Source organism: Protopterus annectens, chromosome 4.part0 (assembly GCF_019279795.1).
Source record: "Protopterus annectens isolate FY-2018-M chromosome 4.part0, PAN1.0, whole genome shotgun sequence".
Taxonomy (NCBI): domain Eukaryota; kingdom Metazoa; phylum Chordata; order Ceratodontiformes; family Protopteridae; genus Protopterus; species Protopterus annectens.
Genome location: NC_056733.1, coordinates 784,616,765 through 784,638,159, shown reverse-complemented (window position 1 = coordinate 784,638,159; position 21,395 = coordinate 784,616,765). Strand labels below are relative to the sequence as shown.

General features: G+C 40.8%; 1 protein-coding gene across 4 annotated transcripts in view; it reads left to right on the top strand.

Annotated features, from left to right (window-relative positions):
• TOP3B (DNA topoisomerase III beta) overlaps positions 1 to 21,395 on the top strand; it is a 1,356,925-nt gene that overhangs the window by 655,661 nt on the left and 679,869 nt on the right. For all 4 annotated transcript variants that reach the window (XM_044068737.1, XM_044068738.1, XM_044068739.1 and 1 more), the window contains one exon: positions 12,225 to 12,371. In XM_044068737.1, coding sequence (XP_043924672.1) covers positions 12,225 to 12,371 — 147 coding nt within the window. The remainder of the gene's footprint in view (positions 1 to 12,224; positions 12,372 to 21,395) is intronic.

Genomic DNA, 21,395 nt, shown 5'->3' with positions numbered 1-21,395 from the left:
TGGCACCTCTCGGAAGCTTGCAAACAGTCCTGGATAAAGCAAATCTGTATCTGGACTAGACTAGTTACAGGAAAGGCGGGAAAAGTGCAAACGTGGGCTTTTAGACCAGAAAGTTGAAGGGGATGGAAAAAACTGCCCTAAACTACAATTTCTGGGTCAGAAACCACTCTTTTTGTGGTAGATAGGCTTACCTAGTGCTTACCACTCCCACTGACAAGCTAGAAGGTTTCCCTCCGACACATAAAGGCTTAGGGGGCTCAAAAGCTTACAAACAGTCCTGGATACAGCAAATCTGTATCTGGACTAGACTAGTTATAGGAAAGGTGGGAAACAAGCGCAAATGCGGGCTTTTAAACCAGAAAGTTGAAAGAGATGTAAAAAACTGCCCAAACGGCCAATAAACTACAATTTCTGGGCCAGAAACCATGCCTCTTCTGGTAGATAGACTGCCTAGTACTTACCACTCCCACTGATAAGCTAGAAGGTTTCCTTCCCTCAACACAGAAAGGCTTGGGGGTGGGGGGCTCAGAAGCTTACAAACAGGACTGGATACAGCAAATCTGTATCTGGACTAGAGTAGTTACAGGAAAGACAGTAAACAAGCTTAGATTTTTTTTTTTTTTTTTTTTACAGAAAAGGAGCTAAAACAGCACTAAAAACAATTAAAGTGCAGTGCAAGCTAGCACACTTGAGTGTGTAGCAATGTTAAAGCAAATACAGTTTAATTAAATGCAATTTATTCAAACTGTGTTCTGAACTGAATTCAGTTATTGTTTTATTCAACTCTGAGCAGTTAAAAAGTGCCAAAAATATACTTATCAGCTGAGAAGATAACTCAGTCAGAACACAAGGAGATACTCTTTACAGTATTAGTGCCTCATGAAATTTTCTGCACAGATGGCACCCCAGCCAAGAATTGAACCAGCGAACCTCTTGCTGTGAGGCAACAATGCTATATGCACACACAGATCTTGGAAAAGCTTCTCAGAGTTACAACACACCTGTTATTCTACATCCTCCCTCTTTGAGAAAATGAGTTGGAAGTTGTAACTGAAATTAATGAATATGCAATTTACATAGAAACGATTTTCATCATGCAATTGTACAAAGCTAGATACATATATGCAGCTACATCCAAGTTGCTGTGTATTTCACAATAGGCTTTGAAATGCAATCGTATTGTGTGACATAAAATTTGGGATCTGGTTTAGCAACTGGGATTGTCTCTGCTGACTGTTCAGTCTTAGGAACACTGAAATCATCTGCCGGAATAGTATCAGGAGTCAAGACACGTTCTGGAACAGGAATAACATCTGGCGTGCTCTGAGAGTTAAGAGTCTTTATCACAGGTACGATGCTGCAATATCGGTTTTGCTACAGGAAGGAGATGTCTGTGATTTCTTCTGTACTCCACACCCTCAGATTTAACAAAATAAGATTTCGGCTCTGCACAAGTACTTGTTACTTGACCAATCCGGTCAAAGCCTTTCTCTGTTTGTATCCTTACTGTCTTTCCTTTTTGCAGTGATCAAAGAAATCTGTCATAGCTGGACTTTTGGAAAGAACGCTTTCTAGACAAGTAGGCTTTGATGGCTTGATTGTTCTTAGCTTTAGGCTTTAATAAAATAGAACTGATAGGCAGTGTTTTTCTGGTTTGCTTATATCGACATGGGGTATGTTTCTGAGAATGAATAAGTTCAAAAAACCATCAGTATTATCACGCTTTGACTTTTCAAGTAATTGCTTTGCACTCTGTGCTGCATGTTCAGCAAGTCCATTCGATTGCGAATACTTTGGACTACTAGAAACATGTACGATGTTCCATTCTCTGGCAAATTTCTGAAACAATTGACTGGTGAATTGTGTACCATTGTCGGAGATTAATTTCTGTGGACTGCCATAGACTGAGAAATGGTGTTTCAACTTAGTAATGTCTGTAGTAAAAGTTAAATTAGGTGGTAGATTGATCTCGAACCAATTTGAGTAAGAGTCTACCAGTACTAAGTAATGTTGATTGTTCCATTTGAATGTCACTAGCTATAATTGACCAGTGTAGATTGGGAATTTGACTTAGCTGAAGTGGCTCTTTTTGCAAATGCACTTTAGTACTATTAAATACTGAACAAGAAAAAAGTACTCTATCAATGTCTTTCGCTAGAGAAGTCCAAAATATTAGTCCTGTTGCTCTTCTGTTTGTAGATTTGGAATCCAGGTGACCATGATGCAAAATCTGTATATATTCTTGTTGTAAGGAAGCAAAAACAACAATTTTAGGACCTTAGAAAATAGTGCCATCTTCCATCAACAACTCGTCTCTGTAAGGAAAGTCAGATTGCACTTCTGGTGGTACGCTTGATTGCTTTGACTGCCATTCGACATTAATATAGTAATTGAGCTTCTGCAAAACTGGATCAGTCATTGTATGATCTCATAGTTCTTCAAGTCTTGTGGCAGAAAAATTGCCTACTTCCATGACATCAAAGACAAAATTTTCTGCATGAAGCTGTTCCATTGTATTTCTAGGTGCTCTGGATAAGGTATCAGCCAGATAAAGATGTTTGTCTTTCATGTAGACCATTTTGAAGTTGTCATTTTGCAATTTGAGCATCATTCTTTGTAATCTCACTGGGGCTGAATGCATAGGCTTCGTTAAAATAGTAACCAAAGGTTGATGTTCAGTTTCAGTTTGGATTTCTCGACCATAGATATAGTCATGAAACTTGGAACATGCAAACACTTTTGCCAAAAGTTCTTTCTCAGTTTTAATTGGCTAAGTGTTCTAGATGCATAGGCTACTGGCTTGCCTTCTTGAAGAATAGCTGCACCTAAACCAAATTTTGAAGTATCACAGGAAAGAGTTACTAGTTTGTTTACATCATAGTATTTTAATGTTGGTGGGGGAGGGATAGCAATTTTCTTCTTAAGGACTTCAAATGCTCTCTGGTGCTGGTCTAGCCATAACCAAGTAACATTTTTACATGTGAACTCTCTCAAAGTCACTGTCAACTCACTGAAGCCTCGAATAAACTTGCCTAAGTAATTGACCATACCAAGAAAACATTTTAGCGTTTGCACATTATCTGGTGCTAGCATTTCAAGTATGGCTGTTTGCTTGGACGGGTCTGGTCTCAAGCCCATACTTGTAAACAAATGACCTGCATATGTAACTTATGGTAGTCTAAATTTGCAGTTCAGAGGACTGAGCTTTAATTTCACTTCATGTGCTCTGTCTAGAACTCTCTTAAAATTTCTGTCATGCTCTGCATCACTGTTGCCAACGACCAATATATCTACTGCTATGGCACAAGGATAACCTGAAAATATTTGCTCCATTGCGCACTGAGACTTCACTTGCAAAATTTATTCCAAATGGCATCCTGAGGAATCCGTATCTTTCAAATGGGGTATTGATTGTAGTCAGGAGTGAAGATTTGTAATCAAGCATCACTTGCTACAGTGAACTCTTTGCATTGAAGACAGACAAAACAGTGGCATTCGGTATCAGGGCTGCAACCTCTTCAACTGTGCACATGGGATGATGTCTTCCAATGTTTTGTTCAAATTTCTTAGATCAGTACATATTCTGATTTCATCTGAGCCTATTTTATGAGGTGCTGCCATGGACGATACCAATTCAGTAGGTTCTGTAACTGGACAAATTACACCTTGTTGCATCATTTTGTCTATCTGAGCTTTGACCTTATCCTGCATATCTGTCGGAACTCTTCTTGCTGGCCTGACCACGGGATTGATTTCTGGGTTTAATTTCATGGAATACACAACTGAAAGTTTGCCCAATCTGTCATCGAAAACATCAGCATACTCTGAAAAAATAGTATTGGTGAAGCTGGAACTAGAACATGTGCTTATCTGATGAACTTCTTTGGTAAAGAAAGCAGATTAATTTTCAAACTGTCTGTGAGACCCAATAATGACTGCACAGGTCATCGAACCACATAGAATAATAGGCTACAACAGGTCATTGCCACATAACATGAAAGCACTACTGAGCCTTTGGTTTGAATCTGTTCACCTCCGTAAGCTGCAAGTTTCGCACAAGTAGTCACATTTAGTTGTTCACCAGCTCTGACCCCTGCAAAAGTATCTGCAGACACGACATTGCACTTTGAACCAGTGTCTACTTTAAGCATGGTGGATTTACCATTGATCGGGACAGTACAAAACACTTAATTTCTTATCAATAAATCTACTCCATCAATTTCTTATCAATAAATCTACTGCATCAATTTTTTCACCAATTACTGACACACCATCTATATAGAAAGCAGACTGTTGCTGGTCTATTTGATTAACTTGCTTTTTTGGAGTGACCCTTTTTTGTAACTGTGTGGGGCTTACTCGATTTAGAAAATCTTGGAAAATGGCTCCATTTCTTACACTAGATACCCTTGGTTCTGCACTGAGCACACTCCTTTAACTGAACTGTTCTTGGAATATGCTAGAAGACTACGGGTTTTACCTGGAAGTCCTGCAGGTGCTGCTTCTGCCACGTGCTTAGGCCTGTCACATTTTGCATGGGGTCTACTTGAGCTCTGGAGCCATCTGAAACCATGTTGTTATCACTAGCAAGCATATTTGTGTGCCTTTTTATAACTTCATGAATCTGACAAATCTCAGTGGCTTTACTCAGTGTTAAATCACTGTCACAAAACAAAATCTTTCTCTCAGCAGCATTATTAATACCACACACGAGTCTTTCCTTTATCAGTTCATCCTTTAAATCACAAAACCTACACATTTGAGCTTTGTTTCTCAGGTCGGTAATACAAGCTGCAAAAGTTTCCCCTTGCTTTTGATTTCTCATTTAAAACAAATGCCTCTCCAGTGTAACATTAGTCTGAGGGTTATACAATTCTCTGATTTTGCGCTTTAAACGCTCGGGGCCTGCACATCAACATGACAAGTTTCTCCTTCACCTTCATACACTGCTGGTGCATAGACAAATGAACGCTCCCTTTCAATGGCTTCTGACCCTGCTAGGTTCAGCAAAATGAATTCCTGGTAAGTGCATCTTTTCAGAATAAGCTGCTTGTATAAATATATTGTATTCTTGCTCAAATATTCTCCAGTTCTCTGCAATATTCTGATCAAACACAAGTGGTTGTGGCTTGCGAAATCCGTCTGCCATATTGACATATCTCAGTGAAAACTCTTGCAAATATGCACGAACCCACACTTGTACATACACATATACATGTGCTTGAAATTTATGCCAGTACTTGTAACAACACAACAAGCCTTTGTATAACTGAATTTCATGAAATAAGTTTCCTGGGCAATGCAACACTTTGAAATGTATTTTCTGTAATCCACTTGCCTTGAAATTATTTTACAATCTGAGCCATTTATCTTGTAAAAACAATAATGCTAAAGTCACTTATCATCATTATTTCACTGTACGAGCCTTTATCTTGTAATTGCTTTAATGCCAAAGCCATTTATCAACATTTTACTGCAAGTCATTTATCATCATTTTAAGAAACATTTCGAACAACTGCACACTGCAAAAAACTGAGCAATAGAAACTGAGGGCAAGAAACACTTTGAAGTAACTACTTTGCGAATAACTATCTCGAAGCACTGGCACTTTACGAATACACTGTTTTGAAGTAATGGCACTTTGCAATTTGCGAATGTATTGGGTAGGAGAAGCTCAGAGTGAGAAACGCCTCAAAATAACTGCACTTTGCGAGTAAACAGTACACAGCACATTGGAATTTCCCCCAAATGGCTGCACTTTGCCAAATAACTGTATAGTGTGAGAGACGCTCTGTAATGGCTGCACTCTGTGAACACACACACCCAGGCACAAGAAACTTTTCAAAATGACTTCACTTGACTGCACTTCACAAAATAGTTGCACTTTGCACACAACAAACTTCAGAATAAATGCATAGCAATAAGGACACACTGTAAGCACTTTTACACGCCTTGAGATAATTTGAAAAACTCTAGTTATGCTATTCAAGGCTTCAGTCAATACGAAGTAGTAATCTGTACCATACACAGTAATTTGCCCAAAACACATGCAGTTGCCTTTGCTTTATTTATACTCAATGTACCCTTTTCTGCCCTTTCTATTGTAGATGTTTAATTCGTTCTATCTCAGTGTGCCTTTTATGCCCTTTTGCTTTATTCATTTTACTCATTTAATCTATTTTCATGTCCATTATACTTTCTTTTGTTCGTTTTAACTCTAAACATGCTCATTTTACAATTCTGAGGTAATTCTGAACCCCTTATGTACTTTTCTAATGCGTATTTGTCATATAACGCAGTTTCAAACATTTTGTCTGATTACTGAGCTCTTTTCTACTTCTCATTTGCTTAGTAAACATTTCTGTGCTATTTGTTTGCTTAACAATACTTTTGTGCTCTTGTAATGCTCTGTGTAACCTTTCAATAAACAAATCATTTGTGTGTGTTCCCTTTACCTTTAACTTGTTTCTGGCCCTTTCTTTGCTCTCGGTTCTTTTAGTTTGCCTTTGCCATTACCTCTGCACCTTGTGGCTCTGCAGAATAGTCTTTGCCATCCCGGTTCTGACACCATGTCACTCACCAGGTCAGGATAAAACAAGCAAGCATCATGGGTTCTTGTTCAAACAGCTTTATTGTATGCAAACACATCATAAATGAGGTTAAGTAACTTTAACTTATGAACAAACTAGCTATCATGCACATGGATGTTAACATTCTGGCTGCACCTTCAAAATGGCACTGAAGCTAACACATGCTTGGTGTTTATATGCACACACAGATCTTGGAAATGCTTCTTAAAGGTACAACACAACTGTTATTCTACAACTAACTTTAATAATTGGCTTAGTTTCTGTTGACTTTCTAAGGGGGGTGTAATATTTGTCAGGATGGAATGAGATAGTCAGCAGAGCATGGTGCTTTGCCAGAGATGGTCTGCACCTCTCCCCTCTAGGCTTTCGAATATTAGCTAAAATATTGTCCTCCACCATGGTGCCTTTTTTTATGCAAAGACAAAAATATTGTCCTCCACCATGATGCTTGTTTTATGCAAAGACAAACGGAAAGTACTGCTGACATAGCAAATCATAACCAAGAAAATATAAAGGTGTTACTGCTCAATGCTATGAGTCTAAACAAAAAACTTCACTCCCTAGAGGCTGTCTTCACCATAGAGAATGCAAGGTTATAATGCCTTCCACACATTTAGACCAGCTACTACACAGATAGGGACTAAAGGTGTAGGTGTCTCGATTTACATCAGAAATAAGTATACCTCAATGCTGGTCAAACAGGACAATGCACTTGAGCTTCACCACATTCAAATCATCGTAGGCAAAATCTCATACCACTTCCTTGCAAACTGTAGGTCACCCCCTATAACCCCGGAAACCCATGCCATGTATTTAAACTTATTGGAAACTCTCACCATCCAACCCAATACCATAGTCATGGGCGACTTTAATTACCCACTGTTAACTGGGAATCATATACAAGACCAAACATACAAGTGCAGAGTTTCTCGGATTTTGTAAACACAAACTCCCTGGACCAGATTGTCAGTAAACCAACCAGGGGTGCAACCATACTGGATCTGGTCCTCACTAGTATGAGAGAGTGCTGTACACCCTCTAATGTAATGTGTTTTCTGGTAAGGTCAGACCACAAAATGGTCTCCTTTCAGTAAAATAAAACTTGTAGCCCCAGCTAACCCTGGAATATTCAGGAATTACTATAATGCTAATTTCTTATTAAGTCATAACCTGGCAAAATTTCACGCCCCCATAAATCCTGAGAACATTGCTGCCTATGCAGAACTGTTCACAGAAACCCTATACAAGCATGTTAATAACTGCATAGAGGTAGCTGTACCCACCGGGAAGAAGTACAGAACTAACTCAAAAAAACAAGCCACCCTGGTGGAATCACAACATCAATAGGCTGTATAACAAAGGAAGAAATCATGGCAAAAACTAGGAGGTGCAGCACCCAGCAGAGTGAAAGCAATCTCATCAAACTAAACAAACAACTCAGAGGACAGATAAAGTCTACCAAAGTCAAATTTGAAGCAGAGTTGGCCTCCAGCCGGAGGATAACCACAAGGCATTCTTTAGCTACATCCACAACCTCAAGGGCAATACACAATTGTGTTCAGAGCTCATTGTTAATGGAGTCACCTGTATTGAGCCAGAAGTTATAGCAAACGTACTGGCTGACAAATTTATCTCCAACTTTACCCCCTCAACCTTCCCTCAGGAAATGCCATAAAATTGAACTACCCCTGCTATCACTAGGGTACAGGTCTTTAATGTTCTGTCTAAAACCAAGAACACTGCATCAGTGTCCCTGACAATATCCCAGGATGCCTTCTGAATAGTATGAAACATGACCTATCAGGCCCTCTGGAATTGCTGTTTCATTGTAACCTCCAAACAGGCTTTGTGCCTCATGAATGGAGAACAGCGACAGTCATCCCTCTGCACAAAGGTGGGCCATCTACAGACCTTGGAAATTACAGACCCATAAGTCTCACTAGTCTCATATGCAAAACCATGGAAGGAATTACAATGGAAATGATTAATAATGACATAGAAAACCTCCAGACCCTGGACTCAACACAATTTGATTTTGTCAAGGGCAGGTCCTACCTACTTAACCTGGTGGATTTCTTTGAGAAAGTCACCAAAGCAATGGATGAGTGCAAAATGGTTCACATTGCCTACCTTGGCCCGACCAAGGCATTTGACACAATACTCCCCTTGAGCATTATTTACAAACTCAAGAGATTAGGTACAAACCATTATGTCACCCAGTGGATAGCCAGCTCATTCACATACAGGACCCCGGAAGTTATTATTAGAATTGGGGAGTCCACCTCTACAAAGAGGCCAGTCATAAGCAGAGTCTTTCAGGGATCTGTCCTGGGACTGCTCCTTTTTAGCATTTACTTCTCTGAAGTCAAAGCCATTGTCACTGGCCTCTGGGTGACTAAATTTGCAGATGATTGCAAATTAGGACCTGTCATTGAATCCCCCACTGACACAAATGTTCTCCAGGAAGAGCTGACACTGACAAGTAGCTGGTGTCAGACCCATGGGCTAAAACTAAATGCCAAGAAAGGCATAATAGTAACCTTCGGGGAAGTCATCCACCCCAGTCACTTATCATATTGACAACACACCCCTAAGAGCTGACCCAGTAGTCAGGGACTTGGGGACATATAATGACAGTAATCTAGCTTTTGACCATCATGTGTCAGCAGGAGTGAGGAAATCATTCCATCTTTTGCAACATTAAAACAAAGGTATGGCATCTAGGTCCAAGGAAGTCATTGTTCCACTGTATTCAGCCTTCATCAGACCTGTTGTTGAGTACAGTGCCCCCTTCTGTGTGTACCTAACCAGGCATATCCAACAATTGGAACATCCACAGAGGTTTCTCACTAAAAAATACAGAGCATAAGTAGCATGTTCTGTGCAGACTGCCAAGGCCCTATCCATGTATTCTGTCTCCTAGAAGCTGTTGAGGGTATATCTGTGCCTGGTGTACAAGGCATTGTTAGACCCCATTTTGATGGACCTCCTGCATATCCACAAAACAAACAGTACCAGAATTACCAATTTTAAAGACTTAAACCTTGCCTGTGATATAAATATTACCTGCTGGAGAGACAGATATATATTCCAGAGAATACTTGTTCTCTTCAACAGGCTCCCCATTTATGTGAAGCAGGGTTCCTCCCTAACCCAGTTCAGGTGTAACTTGGACAATTGGATGGGGAACAGGAAATTCATCCCTGGTTTGGCACCTATGTCTCTAATGGACACAGGCAGCCTATAAATGGTTCATCTCCCATGCCCCTGCTTACACTTACCAAGGGTACGAGAACTTGTTAGAGATTTATGATGCATGGCTTGGCTTAAAAAGGCCCTTGTGGTTGTTCGCCCGGTAAACACCTATGAACCTATAGGAGGGTTACACTTGGCACTGGATACAAATGCCTCCTTTCAGGGGAATTCCTCCCCATCCTTTAAACCAAACCGAGTATTTATCTCACGTTTTTCATCTCTTGTTCATGCTATGAGTCTTAGAATTAGTGCCTTTAGATCAAAGGAGCAAATGCTTCTATACCAGAATGTTTCTGGTACCAAAGAAAAAGCTATTTTGGAGACCAGTTCTAGATCTTTCCTTTCAAAGTTTGTATGTGAAACTGACAAAATGTAAAATACTGACTTTCAAACTGTATAACTTCACATTCTTCCTCAGAGTGTCTTGGTAACATTAGACCTAAAGGATGTTTATCTTCACATTCCTTTAGCCACAGGCATCAACAAATTTCAAAGATTCTCTGAATCTGAGTCATATTATCAGTTCTCTGCATTATCCTTTTTACAAAGTGTCTGCTTGCAGTGATAGATCATTGCAGACTACAACATTCACATATTTCCCTGTTTAGGTGGCTTATTTATCCTTTGCAGGGTCTTTCACCAGCTTTAAAGAGCCCTTAACATTGGTTTCATAACTTCTTACCAATCTGGGATTCGAGATGAGCATACAAAAATTTTCCTTCACACTCTCGCACAAGGCTGTGTTTCAAGGCTGCCTTTTAGACACTTCTCAGAAAAGACTTTTCTTACACAGGAGAATGTAGACTTTTATCTGGAAACTTTCCTGAGCTTCTCCAGTCAGTCTCAGACTTCTGGAAGAGAATATTTCTGGTTTCTAGGGTTCATGGCTTTTATGATTTTCATGAATCCTCTCACCAGATTACACAAGAGAAAAATTCAGTGGTTTGTAAAAAAATACATGGGTCTATCATCTTCACCCTCTGGAATTTCAAATTCTAATTTCAGACTTTGTCAAAAGGAAACTGCACTGGTGGGGGCAGCAAATAACTCTAAATCAAGGTCTCCTCTACTCTTCTAGGATCCCAATTTAGTCTGTGACTACAGATACCTCAGATTTTGCTTGGGGAGCATTTTCTGTGAGGGTAAAGAAAAGTGCAATGCTTATGGAATGCCTCAGACAGACCAAAGCACATAGATGTCAAAGAGATGTTAGTTGTGATCCACGCCTTGAAATGTCTTCATATTCTATGGTCTTCTGGACCTCTTCAGGTGATTACAAACAAAACCACAGTGATGTGGTACATAAGCAAACAGGGGCGCAACCAGGTCATACCCTCTGTGCAGGCTGCCTCTGATGACTTGGAAGGTAGCTCTGCAGCATTCTTTAACCTCTCAAGCATCTTACATTCCGTCAGAGCAAAACATAATGGCAGGCAAGCGGAGAAGATCCAGGACAAACACTTAAGAATGGAAGCTGAATGACGGATGTCTTCCAGGAGTTGATCCAGTGGTGAGGGACTCCATACATATATATATATATATATATATATATATGTGTGTGTGTGTGTGTGTGTGTGTGTGTGTGTGTGTATGTATATATGTGGATCTAGGACTATTGAACAAAAGTTCAATAGTCCGAACCCACAATCACCGAACACACTTTAATGAAAGCGCTTTCACCGAGAAAACGCTTTCGTTAAAGTGTGTTTAAAAAAAAAATAAAACATTGCTTTTACATTTTGCAGGGGCAGGCCCACACCCTACTTAAATATTTTCACTCCGAGGTCACACTACAGTGGGGAAAAGGGAATTTTCCCTTATCCCCACTGTAGTGCGATGTCCGCAACAGGCATACTTACGCGAAAGTGCCTTTCGGTGAACAGCACTTTCACGCAAGTATGCCCGGCCGAATCTGTTTTGGTGATGATGTCGTCGGTGAGCCGTACGGATCCCATATATGTGTGTATATATGTTCTTCTTCTTGTATTTATCATTGGTCGTTCAGTCAGTGGTGGCAGATTGTTGGGGGCAACGGATAGGCACATCTTTCAGTAAAAACCCTGACAGGACATGCTCACTCCCCTAAATGCAGAATCTGAGAAAAAAATCTGGTCTGCGGAGTAGAAGACAGGAAACCTCATCACTCCTTTCACTTTGGAGGACTTCCCCCACAGTTCAGATGATATGTTTAGTACATATCTGTTACTTACACAAAGTATAATCATCTTCTGAATATTTCCTAAATTACGATGTTAAGCAGGTCTCCTTATCAGTCTGATATATTGTTTGTCATTTACAATTATTGATTTTTTTTTTAAATTTTCATAAGCTTTGCTATGTCTTAAGACATTTACAATGCATTATCTGATTTTTTTTCAGGCAATGATGGCTGGAGGTTGTATGAATACATCACTAGACATTTCATAGCTACAGTTAGCAATGACTGTCGATATCTACAGACTACAATATCTTTCAGAGTGGGAGAGGAAAGCTTTATCTGTTCAGGGAAAACTCTAATCTCTGCTGGTAAGGGTTTGGCTGATCACTGTTTTGGACATTAGATTATGATTAATCCTACTCTTCTTCTGCAAGAAGCCTTCACTGACAGTAACCAATGCCTGTAAATTGATTAGTCATACTTTAAAGAGCTTTGATCTTTTTTATAACATTAAAATTCTACTTTAATCCTATTGCTATCTAAGTTGTCAAATGAACAGTTGGCATGGGAAACATAGGTCTGTGGTACGCAGCTTCATACTAAAAGTGCAAACTAGATCTGTTTATGTTTTCAATTCACAACTTATCTACTGAAATGTGAACAGTAACCTTGTGATGTGCTCGTGGCTTGGTATCATTTGTTGTACCAGAAATTGCAAGCTGTGTAATCAGACAGAAAGATGCCATTGTTGCAGAATATTACAACTCCTAGATATGAAACAGTTGCAGAAAGTGTTGATTTTGTATATTATCACAAAGACGTTTCTTTCAGTTTTATTGTGAAATTTTTTTCTTTGTTTTTCAGTGCTGTAATTTTTTTTTATGTGAGATTACTTCAGTGCTTCTTATGTGTTGCCAAACTGTATTTAAATGAGCAGCACAGTTTTAGGATACCTAATAAAAAACACAGGAATCCATCTTTTAAAGTGCACCCCACTCTACCTGGCTATGTGGCATGGAGAGTGAAAACTGAATGTGGCACATCTGACCTGAGTGAATGCTCCCTGTGGTACTGGAAGAACCAAGTGGAGGAAAGTCAGAATGAATAACTGATGCAGGTTTGCCTATCTTGGGAAAGAAGAGGTGGTAGTAACAGTTGTCTGATTGCCACCATGCAGGTGGAAGCTTGCCAGGTATTTAACATGGCAAGGACTGGGAACATGGGCTTGGCCATACCAAGCAAATGATGACCGCTCTGCACAGAAGTCTGCACAGAAGCATGCACATTTTAGAAGAAGGGGTTATAGATCCATGCTGTGACATTGGTGCTTACGTCCGCCACCAGGGTTGAGATGTAAACCTTAAAGTGAAAAAAAATGCTAATGGATACCTGAATAAATGTTTCTGTGATAAGCTACATAGGGAACAAGTGAGCAAGGAAAGAGCCAATGAAGTACAAAGACAGCTGCTTGTTTGCAGGCACTGGGAACAAACTGCAAATTACCAGTAAAGCTTCCCCGTATGAATCAGGTGCTGTAGAGAATTAGTTAGAAAGTCCACTACAGTTGCTGTATCTTTAGTGTGTAATTGATTAATATTTTTGCCCATGTATATCCATTTATAATACTTTCCTATAATTTAAACATTTAAGGAGGCCAACAGAAAAAAATGCATGTGGTCTTTTAAGTTCTTTTGAGTGTTATAGCTGTAATAGTAATAATGCCCATTTGTTAACCAGGTGGGTCCAGTAGACACACAGCTGCTTTTCAGAGGTGACCTGTTAATAGTGTCTGGATGTTCTTCGTGTTTCACTATTGCAGTTATCACATTTGGGTTATCTGCCTGCAGGTAGCCCTCAGTCGGCCTGAATACCAGAGTCTTGGGATTTCTGCATTGGATGCTGTCGCTTCTTCCATGACATCAGGTTGTCAGGGGTATAAAACATGCAGCCGACACCATTACATCAGTCTTTTTAGTCGTGCGGTGCCTGAAGCAGAAGCAGTTTGCTAGTGCCGGTCGGCCGCCTCCTGAAATTTTCGTTTTTCGAGTTTCAGACCTGAAGTCTTCTAAAAGATAAGTACCCTGTTGGGGATCCTTTTTTCTTGCTTTAACCGATGTCAGAAAAAATTAATAATTGTCTTGCCTGTGGAATGCAAATACCTCACAGAGATTTTCATTCTTACTGCGTCACCTGTTTAGGCCCAGACCATGACGTCCCTCGTTGTCGGTTTTATGCCATGTTCAATGCCCGAACTATTAGTCTTCGGCTATTTTTGTCGCTAAATTCTTTCGTTCTCCATCTCCGTATTCCGAAATGGCTTTGATAAGCCATCCGACTACCGATCTTCCGAATAAACGTAAGGATAAAGACAGAGACAGACTGCATAGGTTCAAAACTGCCGACGACGCTACCGTTAAGTTAGTCGCCAGTCCACCGGTACTCGAGTGAGGCGCTTTCGCAGCCCCTGATACCTGCTTCTACAGATTCGCAGGCCTCTACTAAGACCCATTCAGAGTCCAGTATGCCACGAGATGCTTCTTCGACTATGGAACCTGCGGATGTCTCTACCTTGGATGGGTCCGGAGCCGCTGTGCAGGCACCGGCTTCTGAGGGTGTATTCAGGCCTTCTGATTTTCATATTAAACTGATGACTTCATTTCAGACAAAAAATACCGAATTTCTCAGGCCTAGAGTTCGCACTATGCCTAGGAAACTGACGACCAAAGTGCATTCTCAGACCCAAATTCACCAAAAACAAATGCTTAGAATGGCTGAAGACCTTATCAGTTTAATTAGGGGAAGTCAGCCTTCCCCCTCTAAAAGACCAAGAACTGATTTTCTTTCTGATTCTTCAGATCAGGAGTCTGATAACTCTGACCCTTCTGATTACCAGGATATGCCCTTATCTACCTATGAGGATTTTGATGCAGAGGACTCAATTCCCTCTGCTTCCCCACCAGATGATTTTTCTTTTGGTGAAACCCTGCATACCCTTAGAAAGCATTTCTGCTGGGAGAGCCAGGACTACTTTCAGTCCAAAAAGAGACTCAGGGAATTTTTAAACTTGCCTCAGCACAGGCCCCTAGTTTTCCCTCCTATTCTGGAAATTGTAGATGATGTCTTCTTGGAATCCAGCCTTGCCCTTGATACTTTGCCTCCGGCTCCCAGGAAACCTGACAGGTACTATAGAGTACCTGACTCCCACAAATTCCTCTTTAAGAATCCTGTTGTGGATCCAAAGACCACGTCCCAGGGACCTAAAGGCATTAAGGCTGCAACGGCCAAAAATCCTACCCCTTCGGACAGGATTGTAGGGCTTTAGACAGATGGGGTAAGAAGGTATACACCTTTGCTACTCTTGCCATCAGGGCTTTAAATTGCCAGTTTCATATGTTAAAGTATCAGCAACATATTATGGAACTAATTAAACAGAAAATTATGTTGATTCCTGATTGTGCAGAACATAAAGATTTACAAGAGTTAATGCATTCTGCTAACCAAGTTGGTAAACATACTTTTTAATGTGGTTTTGATGCCTTAGAAGCATCTTGCAGGGCTGCTGTCACTGGGTTTGTTCTTAGAAGGCATGCTTGGCTTAAGGAACAAACCTTGCCAGACCATGTCAAAGCAAAATTACTAGATGCACCATTAAACCAAGAGCGTCTGTTTGACAGTAAAGCAGAAGTCCTCAAAAGGGTGGAGGAAAAAGCTAAATCTATGATATTATGATATGATAACTGTTAAAGATTTCTTACAAGTACAGCCACCTAGATTCAGTAGGCATTGGCCTTCTAAAAACTGATCTTTTCCAGTCCCTCCCAGACCTTCTCAGTCCAAATCCAGGGGCAGCAGACCACCAAGACTACAGTCTCAGGGTATGCACAGATCTAAGCAATAGAGTGCTCCCACCTCCAAAACAGGAAGTAAGTAAGTCACCATCCTATGGTAAAATCTCACAATGACTTATCCTTAACTCTTCCAAACCTTGCCCAAGTACTTGCACCTTTAGGAGGGAAACCTGCCCTGCATGCCAAAAACTGGGAGTACATTACCTGGGACAGATGGGTCTTAAACATTGTTTCCCAGGAATACAGATTCCACTTCCACTCACTCCCTACCTCAAGCGAATGGCCAGACCTCCCCTCAAACCAGTGGGCAGAGGCCCAAAAGCAAGTACTTTCTCTTCTCAGTATCAAGGCTATTCAACCTGTCCCAGTTGAATAAAGGGGTCAAGGCTTTTATTCCAAACTCTTTTCTGGTACCCAGAAAAGAAAAAGCTTGGCGTCTATTCTGGATCTGTCTATTCTCAACACCTTTCTGGTGGTTCCAAAATTCAAAATGCTTACTCTCCAGCATCTGCTTCCTATGCTAGCCATGGATTTTTGGCTAACAACCGTAGACTTAAAAGAAGCTTATCTGCACATCCCCATAAGGGAATCTTGCAGGAAATAACTACGTTTCAGAGCAGACTGTGTGCACTATCAGTTCTCTGCACTTCCTTTTGGCTTACCTACTGCACCCAGGGTATTCACAAAATACTTGGCTCCAGCCATTGCGTATTGCAGGCAGCGAACAATTCAAATTTACCCATATTTGGATGATTGCCTGATTCAGGCGGACAGTCAGGAATTGCTACTACAGCACCTGACATTTATAAAGAGACTTCTAACTTCAGTGGGGTACACCATCAATGAAAATAAATCACATCTGGTACTCAGCCAACAGAGTGTATTCCTGGGAGCAAGCTTGAACACAACTTCCCAGATGGCATTCCTCACTCCAGAAAAACAAATTTATTTGACAAACTACTTCAATCTACTGGCCAAAAACCCAGCTATCTGCAAGAAAAATACTGCAAGCCCTAGGGTTCATGGCCTCTTGCATTCTACTAATTCCATATGCAAGACTGCATATGAGGAAACTTCGATGGTACTTAAAAAGTCTCTGGTGTCAACATTCTCAGGACCTGGAAACAATGATTCGTATCATTCCTTGTCTAAGAACAGAGTTCCTTTGGTGGGCAGAGGCCTGCTACCACAACAAGGGACTCCCTTTCACTCAACCCCCCCCCTGCCACCCAAACCCTAATTTCAGATGCATCAGACTATGCATGGGGGGCTCACATGGCAGGACGGTGCATTCAAGGCAAATGGAGCCCAAAGCAAATGCACCTGCATATCAATCAAAAAGAAATGTTAGCTGTACAGAATGCTCTGACAGCCTTCAAAGGCCTTATTCTTCCAGAACAACTATTGGTAAAGACAGACAACACCACAGTTATGTGGTACGTAAACAAGCAGGGGGGAACCCATTCCTACCCACTATGCAGATTAGCCATGGCTCTGTGGAACACAGCCTTGAGCAACCAAGTGCACCTGCAAGCTCAATTCCTGCCAGGCAAACTAAATTCACTGGTAGATGACTTAAGCAGAAATCTCATGGACCCACTTGAGTGGAAACTGGAACCCACAATATTCAAGCTTTTGAGGCATAGGTGGGGGGCACCAGAGGTGGACCTCTTTGCTTCTTCTCAGAACAATCACTTGAGCAAATATTGCACCAGAACTCCCCACAGTCAAGCCTGGAAAGTGGATGCCTGGACCTTTACCTGGGAAAGCCTCTCAGTCTATGCCTTTCCCCCTCTGCCCCTCCTCCCGAAGGTTTTACTAAAGATCAAACAGGACAAGCCAAGGACAATCCTGATTGCACCAGACTGGCCATGCCAGCACTGGTACCCACTGTTGCGCAGTCTGGCAGTAGTGCCACCATGGGACCTGCCTCAGACCCCTTCCCTGCTGTCCCAGCTGGAGGGCCAGATTGTGCACCCTCAGCTACAGACCCTGAACCTAGCAGCCTGGCTCATCCCCTGAGCTCATCACCAGCAACCCTCAGTAAGCAGGTGCTGGATGTCATTCTGGAGGCAAGGAGGCCTAGTACTAGCAAATCCTATTCGAAAAAGTGGAAAAGATGCTGTTCCTGGAGCCAGTCTGAGGGAATAGACACAACTGTGCCCAGCTTACCTCACATACTAGATTACTTAATAGAAATGCTCCACAAAGGCCTATCCTTCTCTGCAGTTAAGATTCGTGCCTCTGCCATCTCAGCTCATTATAATACTGAGCCACCCCTCTTCTCTCATCCTCTGTTCAAACATTTCCTGAGAGGAGCCAAAAATTTAAGACCCCCCAGGAGAGCTCCCACTCCAGCCTGGTACCTTAACTTTGTATTGGAAAGCTCACGCTTCCGCCCTTTGAACCTGCTGCCACATCAGATTTAAAATTCCTCTCATGGGAAACAGCTTTACTTCTAGCCATCACTTCAGCAAGAAGTGTGTCTGAATTGCAGGCCCTTATGGCGGTGGAACCTTTCATTATCTTCCATGCGGCCAGGGTTTTCCTCAGGACTAACCCATCATTTATGTCCAAGATGGTATCTAGTGTGGCTTTAAACCAATCCATTCATTTGCCAACTTTTTCCCTAATATTCAGAATAAATGGGAACGGATCCTGCACTCCCTGGACGTGCACAGGCAGCTTAGATTCTATCTTGACAGGACAACGCCTTGCAGAAAATCTGTCCAGCTGCTAGTCAGCTTTGCTGCAGGGGCAGAGGGCAAGGCCATTTCAAAGCAAACCGTTTCTAAATGGATAGCAGACTGCATCCATTTCTGCTACAGACACCATAGGAAACCTACCCCACAGGGGATCAGGACACAGTCCACTAGGACTACATCAACCTCTATAGCTTTTCTCAGGAGAGTCCCTACCAGGGACATCCTGTAAGCTGCAACTTGGAGCTCTGTACACACTTTCACCAAGCATTACCACTTACCTATCTTTTCTAAATCCAGAGCTGGATTTGCCACAGGGCCTGATTGCCAGCCCTAATGCTTCTTAACTACCTCCACCCATCAACCCAAATGTGATGACTGCAAAAGTGAAACATGAAGAACATAGTACAGTTGTGTACCCTTATCATAAATGTAGATGTTCAAGAGTATTCACTGTTGCAGTCCTGGTTACCCTCCTTCCAGCCCCCTGACTTCTCTTTACTTCTACCTATCTTTTTTGTTTGGCATATCTTATGTCATTGGTATTTGCTTTTTGCTGGGGGTGTTCCATACCATGTAATTGCTTCCTATTTTGGGGGCTCCTGACATATGTGGCAAGAAAGACTGATGTAATGGTGTCGGCTGCATGTTTTATACCCCTGATGACCTGACGTCATAGAAGAAGCGACAACATCCGATGCAGAAATCCCAAGACTCTGGTATTCAGGCCGACTGAGGGCTACCTGCAGGCAGATAACCCAAATGGGATGACTGAAACAGTGAATACACTCGGAACATCTAGGTTTATGATAAGTGTACACAACTGTACTTTAAGTGACTTGCTCAAGGTCACACAGTAGACAAATGAGATCTGAGAGAGAATCAAACCCTCTTACCCCGGGAACTACAGCTCCTAGCCTTAACCCTCTGCACCAACCGTGTGTGTCTTATCCTTTTTTTTTTTTTTTTTTTTGCTGTGCCTAGAACAGTGTTGTCTTCACAACAGCATCGTTTGTAATACCATGCAGAGTAGAAAACATGATATGAGTGTATCTGGAATCTGCTCTCTGTGCTCTGCACCCCAGCATTCTATTGTCTCTCACTACTCTATTATCCCATTATTATCCCATTTTCTAACATGTGTAAGTCATCCTTTTTTCACGGCTTATAGTTTTTTTATTGTATTTGAGTACCACACCTTTAATTAGGGGTAATCCATCCTCATTTTGGAATTTGCATAGCTGTGGGTACACACTCTACTCTCTGCATTCTCTCTGTCACGGCAAAGTAGCATTGCCCAGAGAGGGAATAACTAATTTCATTTGTCACTTAATGTTCAGTTATTCAAGCAGATGTTCTATTTTAAATGAAATTATGAAGTGAGGAAACAGCCTTGGAGTTTGCTGGCACTGAATCCATTTTGATTATTTTTTTGTATTGAAAGAGTTCAGTATTTTTTGCTGGATGACAAGAGAGTAAATAGAGTATGCAGTACTGGATGACATTATTAATGTAAGAGTGCTAAAATCACTAGCTGATGTGTGCTTGTCTAAAAGTTTTTTTTCCAAACACATTTTTCCTGTAATATCAGAGAACTACGTTAGTTTTTACACTTAAGATGTTATATAAATCTGTTTTATGCCCTGCCTACATATCCATTTTTTGTTGTTTGGTGTTATGTGATAGTACTCTGCGCTTACTTTGTGACTTGCTTTTTTGTCTGCAAATCTGTTATGTTTAATTGTCTTTTCAGTTTTTTCTTGTGGCATCTGAATATTCTTAATTATACAACATTTAGGGAAATGTTAAGGTTTCTTTCTCACTGGTGTGTGTATGTTCTTTATAGCAAAACAACCTAGGGTGAAGAATATTAATGTTTCTAACAGAAAAATAAAACTATTTCTGACATATCACACCCATGAAATAGCACAGAAAAATGGCAGGCTTGAGAGTGATTGTCAGGCATGAAGCTTATTGTTCTAGAATGTAGTTACTCCTCTGTTATTCCCTGCAGATCAGTTGTTTCATCATGTAAGAAGTGTATCCAGGTTTAAGGGCAATAAGGCTGTTTTTTTTTTAATGACCAGAAATCTGCTCTGATTACCATTATTTGATCCAGTATAATCTAAAATAAGGTTTATTTTTTTTCTGTTCTGGAAGACGCCCAAAACTTCTTAAAGAAATACATTGCTTCCATGCTTCATCATTGATTATATTCACAGGAAGGTGACAGTGAAAATAAAGTTTGAGAAGTACATGTTCAGGTAGTTGATATTTCCCATGTGGGATGTTAGTAGTAATATTTTTGCAGGTGGCTCTGGTTTGTGTAGTCAACATTCCTGCAAGTAATCACAAATACTGAACATTACATTTGGAATGTTGCAGAATACTGAAAATCAAATCAATAAGATGTCCCACACTGAAGAGTTTAAAGTGTTTTTTAACAACTTTAATTATTGTTCACATTGTTAAACTGTGATATGCACATGGCAAGCAATAATGCCCGACAGGGTATGTGTTAATGTGTAATTAACATCCGCTCAGGCCTCTACACCCCTGGAAGGGCATTAATTATACATTACAACACACACACACCCTGGAGGGCATTGTTGTGCTTAGAGAATGGGCTGCCTGTAAAATTGTTGCATTTTACTTACTTATATATTTGTAAGTACTATATTATTTTTTATATGTATTTTTGATGTAAAATAGTGCCTCCACGTAATGTTTCAAGTTTGATGTAGTGTATGCTAATGACATTGGAGGAAGCATTTTGCATCCAAAATATAATACTTTAAAAAATGTCCAAGTATTTACTTTATTGTTTTTTGGCTCCTTTCTC